This window comes from Genypterus blacodes, unplaced genomic scaffold (assembly GCF_046128005.1).
Source record: "Genypterus blacodes isolate CSIRO-AG114 ecotype Tasmania unplaced genomic scaffold, CSIRO-AGI_Gbla_v1 ptg000061l_1, whole genome shotgun sequence".
Lineage (NCBI taxonomy): Eukaryota > Metazoa > Chordata > Actinopteri > Ophidiiformes > Ophidiidae > Genypterus > Genypterus blacodes.
The window spans coordinates 637,188-653,805 of NW_027466873.1; the positions used below are offsets into that span (position 1 = coordinate 637,188).

The following is a 16,618-nucleotide window of genomic DNA, read 5'->3' on the forward strand; positions in this document are numbered from 1 at the left end:
GGCAGCGAAGCCATTTCAGCCTCACATTCCCTCACCTTAGTGCCTGTGTGAAAATAGTTTTGAGTTTATTTAGGAAAGAAGGTAAAGGGCAACTGAAAAAGGATGAGAAAGAAAATGGAGAAAGAACACCAGAAGAATTGATGTGTGTGCGTGTTTTAAATTTGGATTTTAGGATCAAAAACATCTTGGGCAACGAGGGACCAAGTGGCCAATGATTACATTACATTACATTACATTACGAGCATTTGGCAGACGCTTTTATCCAAAGCGACTTACATTGCATTACACTACCACCCTTCGCAGAGGGGGGAGCAATTGAAGGTTCGGTGCCTTGCTCAGGGGCACCTCGGCAGTGACTCAAACGGCAATCCTTCGGTTCCCAAGCGGAAGCTCTACCCACTGAGCTACTGCCTCCCACATGCAATGATGTCCCTTTAAAGACAAATAAAAGAGGAAGGTGTAAATTCCCAGGTGATTGATATTAGGTGTAAGTGGAATTCTCTCTCCTATGATAAGCATTTTCAACAGTGTAAACCATGCTTTTGAATCGGATGAAACGACCCTTGCAGCACACCAAACTCTGACCCTTGACCTTTACCTGCAAGGCAGAATTTCTCTTTTGGGAATCAAAATATGAGATTATTTCTATTATTTTGGTGTCGCGCTATTGTGATGCTTGTCCAGACTGTTCACTTAAATCCATTAAAATATGGAGATTAATTAAAGAATACCTAAATTTAAGGTATTCAAGCAGATTTGAGCTGTAAAAACCACCACCATCTATAACCACACATGCATGAGTCACCACACATGCTGCAAGTGTAAATTGTGAGTTGATGACTGATAAGGATTCTCCCCCAGAGACGACAAACTATCATTTATCTACACTGCACAATGTCACCGTGTAACATTCAGCTCTACTCACCTGATAAGGTTCAGATGTGACATTCGTTTGCACATTATGACTAACGTTGAAAGGATCATGTGGTCTAAGAGTAATTTGGTTTTTAATATGTTAATTTTCTGTTATTGATGAAATTGTGTTGAAAATGTGTCATCAGCAGCAGCAGTACAGAGAAAAATGAGCATCCCATCCAAAGTCTCAGAGATATATTTTGTCTTCATTTAGGAGAATGTGATGCCTCAGCGTCTATTAGATCAAGAATTACAAATCTTCAGTCCAAGATGGGGTTTTTATGGTGCTTTTTTAAATATTGATTCTTGGTGCAGTTAACACGCAGTAACCTACACAAAGTGCCCGATCGGCTCGTCTTGGCCAAAACGCAAAGTGTCAAATGCACTGCAATGCAGGCAAAATCCATCGAGGTAAACGGTCCTATTAGAGACAGCTGGGGCTGAGTTTAGGGGGTCGTTACCGGATGAGATCGGGTCAGGTGGGCTTTCCCCCCCGCCCCCCTTCCTAACTTTCTGTCCCGGGTCCATGGATCGCGGTGTTCAGTTTGTGGGGGGATGGATGGGGGGGAGTGGGGGGGCAGCTATCCCCAACCCCCCCCCATCCCCCTTATATGTGTGGGGGCCCGGACGCTGAGAATGACGGAGCCCTGTGCTGCAATCTACGTGTGCACGCCGTCCCCAGGACTGACGGAGCCGCGCGGCCAATGAGACGAGTCGACATCCCGAGCTTGTCAAATCAAAGCCGGAGAGGAGGCGCCGTCCCGTCTTCGTGTGAATTACGTCATGCACAAACAGCTGGTCGTTGGCAAAAAAAAAATGTGAAAAAATGTAGACCAGCACAGCGACGGAGGAGCTGCAGCCGGGCTCGAGCCCATCACGGATAGCTCGCGCTTCGGAACGATGTGGGGGGACCTGGCGCGTGCTGGCTCGGGACTGAGCCCCCCGCGGCTCGTGCTGCTGGTGTACACGATGAATCTGTGCGCGCTTGGAGGTGAGTGTTTTCCCGTTCGGTGTGTGCGCGTGTGTGTGTGTGAGAGAGAGTGTGTGTGTGTGTGTCGCTTCGGTTCGTGAGGAGCTGTCCTTTCCGTGCGGGGTGCTGAAGAAGCCCGACCACAAACACGTCTCTCCTCATTCCGTTTTCAATACACTCACTTCTGTATTGTCAACCGCCCCAACAACAATAACAACAACAAAAGCATTTTCACACACTCTCACCGTGATTGAGAGGTGACATGGGCTGCTCGCTACTAATTATGGCACGCAACACATTGATATATGCTCCTGTGTAGGTTGTGGGCTAGTGAATGCATGAATTTGGCCGTAAGGAAATACACCGCGCTGTGTGTGTGTGTGTGTGTGTGTGTGTGTGTGTGGCTTTCGCCGCTGCCACCTTTTGTTTCTTCTATTTGTGTTCGCTGTTGTTTCGCTTTGTTAAAACAAAACAAACAAAGACGCTAGAAGATTCATCCGACAGTATAGAAATGTTTAAATAAACCTTACTGTTCCATTTCCTTGATTAAGGCTAATCTGTTTAAGGTGATTAATGAGACAAAATGTCAATGTTGAAACCATTTAATCCTTTTAATTTCTGCCTCTATATAAGACCATTAATAACTCCCTATTTATACATCTAAAATCCCACCTATCCCCCTATTGGCCTTATAGATGTCATAAAGGCAGATATGTATACTCTCTTATGATTGTGTGTTTTTATATCCACCCATTAAAAAAAGTCTGTGTAGCCCTTGGAGACAGACAAAGAAAAGCCTTAATACTCATGTAGGACAAACAAAGAGTCTGAACACACAACACAAGACAAACCCTGCTGGTTGTGGTCACGGAGGAGCTCAAAGGTCCGTCTGAGGATGTTGCAATCCACTGACAGACTTGTTGCAGTGATTCTCTATCACTTTGAACCCTTTGTAAACAATACAAACAAAACAAAAAAAGGATGAACTTGGTTTAAGAAGGGGAATCTTGACTCTTTTTTCTCTGGCTGAGATATTTAGTATAGCGTCAGAGTGATGTAGGTCTCTGGCTTTGTGTAAGTGTTGTGTCTTAAAAGGAAGGGATGGTTATTGGTTATCCTCTGATTATCAGTTTTTTTTGGAGATATCTGTGTTGGCAGCTGAATTTGAAGGTGTATCGCGGGTTGGCGATGTGTTCAGGTGTGCATTTCTCTCTTTGCTACATGTGTGACAGTGTTTTTACGAGTGTCAAGGCTCTGTGTTTGGTTTGTTTCAGTTGTTGGCGCGCGCGTGTGTGTTTTTGTGGATGATTGTGACTCGACAGCAGTTTTGGAGATCTAATGCCATCAATCATTTTCAATTTCCTTTCATGTCTGTTTCAAGATTTTAAGTACTAAAGGACGATGTTGGATGAGGCATTATGAAAAGACTCGTTCTCCCACACACACACACACACACACACACACACACACACAAAGAGAGAGAGAGAGAGAGGTTGAATTGCACATATATTCAATGAGCGTTCAAGGATAAATCTGTAGTTGAGATGACAAAAGCAGGATTATGTGGATATTAAGGCTCACGGTGTAAAACAGTCGTTAAAGGGCTTACCCAATTCAAAAACCTGGTGTAAAAAGCCTCTGAGCACGCTGCTAAAAATGAAAAGTCTTTGTAGGTTGGAAGCAGAGGAAGATTTAGAGATCTTACCATGTTCTACATTCTCAATAGTGTCATTTCTGCATGGCTGTTGATCTGTCACTTTGGGAGCTGTGTGTGTTTCTATTCCCTCAGTGTGTCTTTTTCATATAGAGGGTATAAGCATCAGTAAGCACCTTTAATAGTCCAACCATAAACTACTGGTTGACATTTGTTTCAACAGCCTCAGATGCTGATACGGATTGGATGTTGCACTGTGAATCTAAACAGACAAATAAATATGAAATATACAAAGTTGACTCCCACCTAAGGCACTCTGGGTAAGATTGAGTAAGATATAGGTCAATCATCACCTTCTTGTAATTTGTACCTCCAAAAATCCACAGAAAATGGTCACGATGCGTTCAATGAGCCATTCCTCCTGATATAAAAGCTTCATCACCATTTAAAACAATTTCCAAGAGTTATTCCCAAATCTAAAAATGTCTAATTTTCCCTCCAAACATCCAAGTTTCCCCCCCGAAATAATCCTCATTATTAATCTTTTTCTGTAATTATTTTGGACATAAGCTGTGATCTGTAACGGCTGATAAATAGTCTGAATATTACAATTCCGCCCCCACAGAGATATATCACTGTTATCTCTGTCACGTGACCACTTTCTGCACAGTCCCAGATATCCGTGTAATGGGAGGGCAAAGATTAATGTAAAGATGGCCCACATATACCTCAGACGGAGGGACCGGCGTGAAATCCAGCCTGAGAGCTTTGTATGGGATTAGACTCTTGGCTCTGGACGGCAAGATTACTTTGCTGTTTCTGACTTTTACGCGTCCTTATTCTCCTTCTTTAGTAGTCAAGGTTACTGGCGTGTAGGTGAGAGCCGTTGCACGCTTACAGGGCCGGGGGGGGAGAAGAGGAGAGAAGAGAGGAGACGAGCAGAACAGAGCCATTTTCTCCTCTTTTCACTGACACACACATTTAAAGAACACACTGCCCCCCTGTAGAAAAGAGTCTTTCCATGACACATTTACCCCTCTGTGCTCCCTCTGCTTGGAGGGTCACTGGGGTTTACTTTGTGTCGTCGTTATGGTGAAAGGCAGAATCAGGGAACCAGCGGCAGCAAACGACGGCATTACAAAGCTGAGCTCATCATTTGGGCTGGTGTGGTGTTGGAATCATTGCTTCTTACTATATTCTTCACACGTGTCAGAGAAATGATCCCCCGACACAATCACCAGTTAGAGAATTGTTGACGTGCTACAAATAGAAACATTCTCCTCAGCTGAAACATCAATATATTCATGTATCGCCCATCAAAGCCCGCCGCCGCCGCTCTTCTCCCGTCTCTATGTTTATGGTAACGGTTACTAAGGGAAAGGTGCTTTTAATTAGCTGACTCTCACCTAATTCTCCCAGCTTCCGCCCCCCCGCCCCCTGCCGAGCGTTCTCCATGCCGGCGCCAGGCTCATGTCACTAACATGGCAGATTAGGCCCGTCGCTTGTTCTGCTGCTTCTGTATGCGGAGCGTTGGGTGGATGTAATCCGTGGATTTGACATCATGCAGGACACGGCTGAGCCTGCAGACAGCTCCACCTGCTGCTTAAGAAGGTTCTGCTCACATATGGAGCCGGTCCAGCTCCACGATACTAAATGCAAATGCGTTAATTCTAAAATATCCTTTTGTAGGTAGAAAGTGTCTTTTTGGAGTTTAATATCAAACCAATGTCCCATTTGTGTCTCTGTTTTTGTTCCTAGATTGCCTTTTTGTGACTGAATATTTCACCCGCACGCCTCGTAAGCTGAACGCTTTCAACTCCTTCGCCAGTGTGGAACTGTTCCACTTCAATGTGCCTGATGACACCATGATGGCGGTATGGAACCTCATCACCTTCAAAGAACAAGGGGGGACTTTTGGAGACAGCTGTCCAAACCGCAACGTGACTGTGTAAGACTGTCAAGCCCCTCTGTGTCTGTGTCTGTGCCTGTGTCTGTGTCTGTGTCTGTGTCTGTGTCTGTGTGTGTGTGTGTGTGCGTGTGTGTGTGTGTGTGTGTTTTACGAGGATGTTAAAACGGTGTCCACGCTGTAACCTTTCTTTTGTTGCTGACATTATAACTGTGTCACATACTTGACCTTTGAATAAAAGGTCACATCAGGTGGTTAAACTTGTGCTGATGACTTTCACTTAACATGAGATGGAATTGTTGTTTCTGAATTATACTATTCATTTCTGTATTTTAAAGGCAAACGTATTAATTTCCCATGGATTTGAAGAGGCGCATTTTCCACTTTTCATCTCAAAGTAAACAAGGTCTTTTAGTGATGATTGTGGTTCACAATATGGACAGAAATTGAGAAAAAAAATTGCAATTATCTGCAAGGTTTCGTCAAAGTAAGAAAGATCAAGTTATATTTTTGTACGTTGTTGGGTTTTTGATGATTTTCATACCCTGCAAATGGGTTTTAGTGCTTCCTCCCCCTCCCTTTGCATTGTTGTGTGTTTGTCCTATATGTCGTTTGCTCCGTTCTGACTCCTCCGTGTGCCTGTGATGCTGTGATTGATGTGAATGTGATAGTTATCACATCCAAATGTGTGGGACCAGATATCATTATGTGTTCCAGGGGAATGTATCTATTTGAATTTTTCATGGTTAATATAGGAGATGCCATCTGCGCTCGCACTGTCAGCTGTTCTAACATTGCAATCAGTTGGATTTCATATTTGGCTACTGCCTCCGTTGTTTAGAAAGAGCATAAAGGCTGACAGGGATTGGGGTTTGGACTCTGTTATTTATAGGTACTTCAGGTCTGGGGCTCCGCCGGTGATCAACCCCCTCTACACCCGTTTCCCGCGGGATACGGTCGTCCCAGGATCCTTTGCCGTGACTCTGACCTGGACTCTTCCAAACCGTACGACAGGAGCGTTCAACGTGACCAGCCCGCTCCCTGGTGATTGGTTCCTAGCAGCACATTTACCCAAGGATGAAGGGAAGATCTCAGTCAAGGTGAACCTGATTAGTTATCATTTGTCACTGTGGTGTGTTTGCACCAGAGCTCACTTATCAGACTGTGACGTCTATTTCACCCAAATGTTCTCTAATGAATTTCGACTTTCTGCAGGAGTTCTTTCCCTCCCTTTGTTCAGCTGCAGTGTGTGTCTCTGTCTGCATTCAGAACCATCTCCATCCTGTGTTTACTCCAAGCCCAGCCCTGTTTCTACATCACATGTTTAGACCAGCTTGCACTGATTACAGGTTGAATCACCGCTGTATCTAATCAATCAGTAATACAGGGTGATGGAATGTGTTATGAGTGAGATGCTGCTTTAAAGGGATCAGTGTCTAGAATATTTTCTTCATGGTTGCTTATGTTGATTTGATATAAACCTCCTGCAGCCTGTGCTGAAGAGTATTTCTTCATCCCATCATGTTCTTCATTTTCACCACATAAACACCTTCTGATTTCCATTTTCAGGTAATTTATTTGTCACCAGGTTTGTTTTCTGTTGTGCCTCCTTTGCATCTTCCACTGGCAGCCTTCTAGTTCAAAAGTGCGTCTGAATTAAATTATAAAAATACTCAAACATCAAACATAAAGATCCAAACGGCATAAAAGAAATGTTTTGCTTGAGGGGGCTGGGGGGGTTCTGACGTGGCGCCGATGTGACTGGCTTCCTGTCACACGCTCTGCAGACGGAAATCAATTCTGCTTTCTGAAAGCAATTTAGCAACAAAGATTTTGAGATGATTTTCAGTTCAGAGAGGAAACATAGATGGGAGCTTCGAAAGACTGGAGGCGGGGGTATGTGTGTGTGTGTGTGTGTGGGGGGGTGGGGGGTGTTGCATCGCTAACAGTGATGTCAAACACTCAATCGACTGCACAGTATGTTAGGATATCAGAAGAAGACAAAGAGGCATTGATAATATGTGTTTGCCTTCAAACCTCTTTCATCTCACTGTGGTTTTTGACTTGCTGCAGGGTTCTGACCTGTTTTGAATGAGCAACATCTTTACACAGCAAGAGTGGAAATTATTGTGTTAACCTCGCTTTGACGTTAGACAGGAAGGAATGAAGGAATGTAGAATACTGACACTTTTCCATTGACACTCATCCTATTAGTCATGTTATTGCACTCACTGAAGGAAAGTGACGTGGAGGCTGTCTGAGGAATTAACTATTTAACTGATGACAGACTGAATAGGAGCATGCAGAGCTGCAATAATATTTCAATTCTTAATATATAATAATAATAATACTGCTAATAACACTCATAGTAATAATGTATTCACTTTTATACCAGCCTGAAATTATTTGACTGTTTTGTGATGTGATTTTTGTATATTAACTCCATTAATCGCTGAAAATTTTTCTTTAAAAAATGGCGATTGGTAGGCCGATGAAAGTCAATGAACAAGCTTAAACTCTGACCGCCTGTAAAACCTGCAAGAAAATGTGAAATGTAATTACTCACACTATTAACTAATCTAATTGTTCATCTGTGTTTTGTAAATTAGAGCAATTCTTCATTTCGATACCTAATAAACCCCAGAGTTCCCTCTACCACCTCTCAGTCGCCGTGGTTACTTTGACTGATGGAGCTAAAAAATGCAATTAGTCTGGGTTTCAATGGGGAGTTTTAATGCTCAGTGGCCTACATGCAGTTTTAGAGGCTTTAATATCCTGCCAAGACTGAAATTCTGTGGAAAATAAATAAACACTTCTTTTCTGGCTGGATGTATAACTACTGAGTACCAGCGCAAACTATACACAACAAAATATTGTCCTTGCAAACACATGTTGGGTCGAGCCTTAATTTAAACACGACCTCTTCTACATACATCTTCAGGGGCAGATGACAGGCGGTAATAAATCAATGGGTCACCGCGGCACTAATGACATGCCACAGTAATTGTGGTGGGAGCAGGCGGGTTAGTGATCGTTTGACAGGAACGAAAGACCTCATTTGGCAATCACACCTGTCCAGCGCTGTAACACTCCTGCAACTGGAACAAGCCTGAATAAAGCAAAACATCCTGGAGGCGAAAGGATAAAGTGGTCAAAACTACAATTCAGTGTCAAATTGAATACTTTTAGTTGTCATTGTCTTAAAAAAGGACTATAGTTTCTTTGCCATGACTGCCAAGTGTGTAAACAGCATACGACAACGGGAGGAAGTCTAGTTGAGTAGACAGCACAATGTTTCCCTCTGGAATGTAATATAGAGCACAAGTCAATAGTAGAATAAAACAGACACACTCACATAAATCAAATGTACCTCAACACTGCACTTCACTTGAGTCAGAGCTCTGCTGATACCGAATCATCAGTTTAGCAGCTTTGAGAGGTTGTGTGTGTGTGTTATTCCACCATTGTCACCACGTCTTTATGTTTTCATTTCAGGGTCTGTCTGAAGAGTGTCAGTATCTCTTCCAGCCTCAGCTCATTGTCCAGAGGCTCATTGGAATTTCCGTCCTCTATCCCGGATACTTCATAGACCAGATGATCCCCATCCACAACAGATCGGCTCTCTATAAGTAAGTTTACCTTGTGGTTGTTAATTACCATAAACAGAGTAGGTTTTTGTAATAACTCACGTATATAATCATGCATTATTTGGAGCTTTTCTGCCCAATTTACTCCCCCAATCCTCCAAAACCTCGTTTTCCTGCAGTCTGTGCTGTAAGCTTATTCATTTTAATTCTAAAATGTTGCATTTTCAAAGTCGAGGCACCTTTATTACCTTCCCTTTTGTAACTTACCTCATTCCTGTGAGCAATATGAATTTTCTTGTTAGCTTTTTTTCTTAATCTTTGGAAGGTGCCTGAAAGCAGCAGAGGCAATATTATGTCAGGGGGAGAAAAGCCAATGTGAAGGGTATTGAAAATGTTACTTTATCATATAAATATCAGGGCTTGATTTCCATATAAAGTAAGCTATTGGATGTGGAAATATACTGTGGACATTATTTGCTTTTAGAACTTAAAGCAAAACAAATAAAAGGGCAAAGAAAATTACAAAACTGCTCCCTAGTGATGCTCACAGACCAGAGAAGGAGCTGAGGTTGATAGCACCACTTTTCTACTGCAACTTAAGTGTGTGTGTGTGTGTGTGTGTGTGTGTGTGTGTGTGTGTGTGTGTGTGTGTGTGTGTGTGTGTGTGTGTGTGTGTGTGCGCACAGAGTGTTTATCCCCAATTATATATCGAAGGTGAAGGTTCAACTGGTGAACTGCAGCACTAAGAACAAGAGCAGCGACAGTTGTCCCGTGGTGCTGAAGATAAGAGCTCGAGCTCCGCCGGTTCATAACTCGAGTGCCCTCGACTGCAGGGAGTGGAACCCGTGTGAGTTAGACACACTCATTCCTGCCTGGGAACAATGGTACTACATACTGGTGGAGAGATACCTGAGTAACTCCGACGTCTACTTCCGCATCGGAGTACAGGTCAAAGGTGAGTGACATCATGTTGTCATCATTCTTGTGGTGAATCCTTTTGATTGAGGACAGATTTCTATTATTAATTCAAATGCTTTGATAGAATTATGAGCATTTAATATATTTCTGTCACTTTGTTGAGAAGATGTATAATAATCTCAATGAAAGAATCAAATTTGCCTGTATTGGTTGGTTGGTTGGTAGGGCCTTGGTGGAGGTATGAGTGCCCTGCTGGTCCTATGAAGGTTATTGAGAGACATTTCACTGACACTTAACAGTGGCTTGACCTTTGCTGGGTCTCTCCATCCTTAAGTGATTGCGTCCCCTTATTATAGTTATATCACCATGCATAACATTAATATACCAGGAGAGGATCTATCTCATCTGCAGCATTAATGTGTGCCAGGTGTTACACAGCACGTTATTCTGCTAAATTTACTCTCATTAACGCTTCACAACATCAGAGCTTTGCCCTTTATTTTTCAATTAATTTAGCTAATTTTCCAAATCAAGCACAATACTCCAGCACACCAGTATTCTTACAGCTTCTCTTTATGTGAAAATTCTTTTGCAATGTTTACGATGTGGGAATGTTCACGCGCTCTCATTCTGTGAGCCGTGTGCTTCCAGCGTCGTAGTTCTGCTTTTGCTGCTTTTTGACGTGTGATTACGAGGAAACTGTAGTGTTTTCCTTCAAATCTTATTTGGAATCCAACCTGAGGACTCACTAATTAGGCCAAACAAAAGCTCACACTGGGTCTCTTAAGCATATGATATGAAAAAATCCATAAATTAGACCCTGAAAATAGAAAGGAGTGTGGCTGTCAGTTTGCTTGGGTAACTTCTTACCCCGAATCAAAACGGAAATCTTCAAACGTGCCTTGAAGTGTGTGTGCGACGCTTATGCTTTTCACAGAAATGTGGGCCAGAAAATGAGCTTTTATAGTCTGCACATATTATTTGGTGGGACGCACACAGTTGGAGCATTAACAGGCTTGCTCAATAAAAGTGCAGAGCCCAAACGGTGGCGAATCATGAGGGGTTTTTAAAGAGGCCGGTGACTGCACGCTTTAAGTGCTACACGCTGTTTTTCAGTGGTGGAGAGCCGAGATGTTCTTTATGCTCACTCCACAGGGATGGATCACAAATCAGTGGGAAGTCCACTTCCATGTAGCGATCTCTTCCCTCCGCTCGACACTGTACGTTGCACTTTGTTTCCATGGCAACACTCACACTAATTATTCACACTCTGACTTTGCCCCTGCCTGCCAGCCAAATCTTACTTGACCTTTTGCGGATTAAAATTAAATAAAAGAACACCTCCCGTTCAGGAAGGAGAGCTTCTGGAATCTTCGCTTTCCTGTGGTTTCTGATTGTTTCCTCTTATCATTGTTGTGATCTGTCCCAGAAAGGTGTCTAACCCCCCAATTCAGCCCAATTTACAGGCCAAGCAGGGAATGGTGGAACTAACGTGTGTGTTTTGTGTAAGAAAAGAGTGTTGTGTTATTAGATGTGCTGTATGGTCTGAAAGTTATTTTTCATCTGTAGTCTCTGGGCAGATGTTACCAACATTCCCCATTGTGCTTAAAAATCCAATAAAGCACACTGAAATAGGAGAGAAGCAATAAAGTTAAGTTAATACTAATGCACATAAGATCACTAAATAAGATCACTAAACAGGCCAATAAACTCATTTGTAGAAACGTCACATAAATCACACAGGATTAACAGCACTCATGGCCTTAAAACAGGACTATAGTTTGCCTTTATTGTTTTTATGAATCCTTATGTATTTATTGAACATTATCTATTATCTAATATATGAAAATATATATAATTTATCCAAACTGAGATGAGAAAATACAAATGAGATGAAAAACCAAAGATTGCTCCGTAATGTTCCCGCCCAAACCACATGACCTCACTCCTCATGTCATAACTCTGTCTGCCTCCTGACAGCAGCACTTTGGGGTTTTTTCACAGCATTTGTGCTGCATTCTTGAATGGACATCAAACTACTTCAGAACCCTTTCAGAGGGGACGCCACCACGCACACCGAGCTGAGCTGGAAAAGCCTTTGAAATCCTTCTTCTTCTTTTGGGAATCAGTGTGTTTGATGGAACTTTGCCAGTTCTGTGGACATTTTGCAGCCAGCCACTTTGTGTTGAGCGAAGGCATATTGTTTGCGATCGCTGCGAGTCTTTGTCTCATTAAAAAGCAGCATACAGGCTGAACCTTGATGTTTACATTATGAACAGCAGATGAGGGGGATCATTCCAAACGTTTGCAGAGGAATTAGCCGCTCATACTGGCAAGCTAATGCAAGTAAAATAATTGAGGTAGTTATTTGGTTGTTTGCTTGAGAGTTTCCACGGATTGTTTGTTTGATTTTATGGCGGGGATTATTACGTTCGATCTTCAGAGGTGTGCTATAAAAAGATTGAGCCGCATATCTCTGCTAACACACCAAGATGTTCAGTTTACTCACAGGCTTCAGTTTGATTTGCAATGAATTTGGGTAAACTCATGACTCCAGAGCTTTGGGGAAAAGGCAGCAAACCTTTCCCCCCAGTTTTCCTTGAAAGATCATAATCAAACATAACATTAGCTCAGGGCAAAGGTCAAAATGTCCTTTTCCCTTTCCTGATGATACTGGAGAGATTTTGGACTGATTTGTTTGTCTGAACTCTGACCACCTTACAGACTGTAATTGACAGAGGTAACTAAAGCCGATATCTTCTCCTCCTTCCTTCCTCCTCTCCTCTTCCATTAGATTGCTCCAAGTCCAGATCAACAAAGGACCAGGACCAGGCCCAGCCCGGCTCCTCAATGAACATGCCTCAATCTTTTGGGGCGGCGATGGGTTTCTCCTTGTCCGAGACGCTCTCCATGGCCTCCCTGCCCAGCCTGCCACAGAACGCCAGTCGCCTGCACGCCTCAGAGGACAGCATCACTTACCTCGCGCCCACGCCTGACACCAACAAGTGCTGGCCCATACGTCCCACTCTGCGCAACGAGCTGGACACCTTCTCCGTGCACTTCTACGTCTTTTTCGGTCCGAACATTTCCATTCCGCCGGACAGGGCTGCCGTGTTCGCAATCAACCTGATGCCTGTGTTAGACAGCGGAGGAGTCCTCAACATGGAGCTCAAGCTCAACATGGTGAGTTCCACACAAAAGAGCTTTTACAGACGGAAGATTCTTTTTTGTTGACGTTTTGCTTGAGGGTGTTTTGATTTGTGGTCATTTCGCTGTTTTGCCGTCCAACAATCCACGTCTGCTTCACCGCTGTAAGACAGCAGATTCTGAGCTGGAAAGTGGTGTAAATATGCAACAGCTGTCACAGAGAAAATCCCCATCAACCAGGGGGGAGGGGGGGTAGCTGGGCTTACAAATGGTCTGGCTGAGCTGTCCTGCTAAATATGGATGCTCATATGGTCATGGTCTTTCCTTTGGGGGCTGCAAAAGTTCTCAATTAAACAGACGGCTGTGTGTGGCTGGTGGCATATGTCTCTGATGGAGAAGGAACAAAACACAAATGTCTGCCAAGCATGGTTTGATATGGCTTTGTTAAGATGTCATTCATATACATTATTAATGGGATTAGAAGTGCACCTGCAGCGGGTACAACAGGGAGCCAGGACCCAGAGAGGAGCACAGTCGGCAGATGGACTTCCACAGAAAGCCAGTTAGATGAGATAACACGACGAGGGAGCGACGGCAAGCTCGTGTGATATAAATATAAATGCAAATACAAATTGTTGATTATTTTAGGAAGTGACAGTGGCTGATTGAGTAATTGGTCGGGTGGTTTATCGATTGATTGCCTCGTTGGTGGGCTTCCGCTGTGGATCAGTGGTTAGAACTGTCTCATCATCCGACAATGTTTATGTGATGGTGTCGTGTTTCCTATCCCAAGGCGAAGTATTTCAATTCTACACTCGAAATCTATATATCAAATGTACAATTCTGCAAAAATAATGTCCCCGGATTACATCGTGGCAGTCTGGATTGTGTTTGTTGTCACTTGTTCTTGCGGCGGTTCATCTCGGTTATCTGGATGATCGCCTGCTCGGAAGTTTAAGTGCTTTCGCTGGACTGGAAGATAATTGCCTTCTCTGCAAATGTCTCAAATTGTTCCTACATTATCCGTGCTAAAGAACTACACTGTGGTTAGGTCACAGAAATATGTCAGATAATTTATCCGCTTTTGTCATCCAGATGAAATCAGCCGTGAAAAATCTGCTGCGATCTGGTGCTTATTACACAGAAAAGCTCAACATAATGACTTACTGGCTCAATAAAATGATAAATATTTCAATTACTGTTAACTATTAGGGTCAGCCTTACATGGAATACAAGTTTGCACCTGCAGTATTGTCTAATATGTACATTTCCCTTGGGAGACTATACATGAGATGGAGGTGAGGTCATTCAGAAAAATCTAAATTGTCCAATAAGCGTTTGCAGTGAATTGGTTGATTGATTTTTGTGGATTCTCTGCGACATGAAGGTTGTAACCTAGACAGAATGTTTGTGATCAAACATGATTTCGGTGGTTACCGTACGGAGAATGTCATGCTGTGTTATTCTATGGACAGTTTTCAACCCTTTCCCTGACGATGATCTGTCACTTGCCTGTCACAGACGCAGAATCCAGTGAACCGCTGCCATAGGGGCGGCAGATTTGTAGGGCTCAGGGAGGCAATAGAGGAGCCGCTTATCTGGCTCACATCAGTCTCTGTGAAAGAATGCGAGGGGAGGTGAAAGGAGTGCATATTGTACATTTAGTTTCCTCCCATAAATCAGCTGACATTGAACTGTTTTATTCATCTTTGATCCTCAGCTTTTTATTTCCGTAGCACTTAAAGAGGGGCGGAAAAAAATTAACATCCTTGATGAATGTCACTTTGTGTGAAAATGTCAAAGCGTGCATTGACACGAGTTTATCACAGTAACACCACATCCGTTAAAGACATATGAGGCGACGGCTGTTTGATTTAAGTGGAAAATGTAGCGCTCCAGCATTTTAAAGAGATGTAAAAGACAAATTACATTTTAAAAAAGGAAACTAGAAGGGCAGTCATTACAGCACATTCCCCCACCAAGGTTGAGAGAAAATGTCCTTATCTTATCATCCAACCTGCCTGTGCATAATGATCCTCGCTGAGATCGGTGTTAGATTACACTGGAAGAGATTGACGAAAAATATGAGAAAAACAACCCCTGGTCTCAGGCACATTTAACGGTCTGAAATAACCTGAAATCGGAAAGTAACGGCCACATGAGTATAGCAGCAACTAGGAATGGAACCGTTTTTAAATGTCTCCATAGATGTGAGGGATTACAGTTAAGGTGTATGTTCACTTCCTCTCCCAGGTAGCTCAGGCTGGTGCTGCACTTTGTTCCACTCAGTCACCTTGAACGTTTCTTTGTCGGGAGATGGGACTCCTGATTGAATTATGCTTCTCTCATTCACATTCTATAATCCTTTCTAACAGCTGCATAATGCATCAGGCTTATACAAAGTCATAATATTAAACTTGATAAATGTAGCAATATTCGCAAAGTGCTTTACATGCGATACAGCAATAATTACAACAAACAATAACGCTACAAATCCTGCAGATGACTGTGACAGCGTTGGTTGGTAAATAAACAGCACGTAGAAACTTTGTGAACGAGCCTCCCAGGGAACAGAATGAGAGCCGAGATGCGGAAATCGACTAAGATTTGATCTAAAAATGTAAAGATGACATCATGAAACTACACAAATGTCTGGACAAAGATGTTTGTATGTGCCCAGACATGTCCCGCCTCCACCAAGGACTGGAATCCTATTTGAATGGCAACAGCTCTGACTCACTCATAAGTAGATGAATGAGACAGTCAGTGGTGTCCGGTAGGAAAATCTAGTAACAAGGAAATACATGTATCAATTTAAAAAAACACGGCTTTCTTGGCTTCGAATGCTGGATGCTTAATCGTTTAAACTTGCAGGGGGTGGTGCATGCGTGTGAGTGTGAGTGTGTGTGTGTGTCAGGGTAAAATCTTAAAGCCAGTGGGCGTGGAGTCTTTCTACCGGGAGAGTACCGAGCAGATGGTGAGTTTAGGAAGGCAGAAATCTCAGCACCTGGCAAAGTGTTCGTTGACTCACTGGTATTAATCAACAGCTTTGCCACCCCCCCCCCCCCCACCCCCACCCCTACACACACACACACACACACACACACACACACACACACACACGTACATTATGCTCATTTTATGCTAAGGGCCAATACAAATCTTCTTTATTCAATAAGGGATGGTGCCAAGTAATTTCTACCACGAGTTGAGAGACAGAACCCGAACGCTAGACACCAAAGCTCGCTGAGCCGTGACCGCGCCTGCTCCGTCTCAACAGCGATGGAGAGAGAACATTTAGAAACACACGGATTCGCTCCATCGTTATGATTTGTTGGTCAATCTCAACCGAACACTGACGTCCTGCTGTGGACCTTCATCAGCGCCGGGCCGCATGTGGAGTTCCAACATGCTTATATGGGCTTTGTGTGATTTAAGCTGATATTGGAGGATTGGAGCTTTGTTTTACCCAGGAGGCCACGCTGTGCTGTGTCTTTTAGCTGCTTTATTTGACCTAATAT

General features: G+C 43.2%; 1 protein-coding gene across 1 annotated transcript in view; it reads left to right on the plus strand.

Annotated features, from left to right (window-relative positions):
* The first annotated feature begins 1,815 nt into the window (after nt 1-1,815).
* Nucleotides 1,816-16,618, plus strand: part of tmem8b (transmembrane protein 8B) — a 28,464-nt gene continuing 13,661 nt past the window's right edge. Inside the window, exons 1-6 of the mRNA XM_076154003.1 lie at nt 1,816-1,906; nt 5,298-5,487; nt 6,338-6,545; nt 8,941-9,074; nt 9,719-9,987; nt 12,745-13,133. Coding sequence (XP_076010118.1) covers nt 1,816-1,906; nt 5,298-5,487; nt 6,338-6,545; nt 8,941-9,074; nt 9,719-9,987; nt 12,745-13,133 — 1,281 coding nt within the window. The remainder of the gene's footprint in view (nt 1,907-5,297; nt 5,488-6,337; nt 6,546-8,940; nt 9,075-9,718; nt 9,988-12,744; nt 13,134-16,618) is intronic.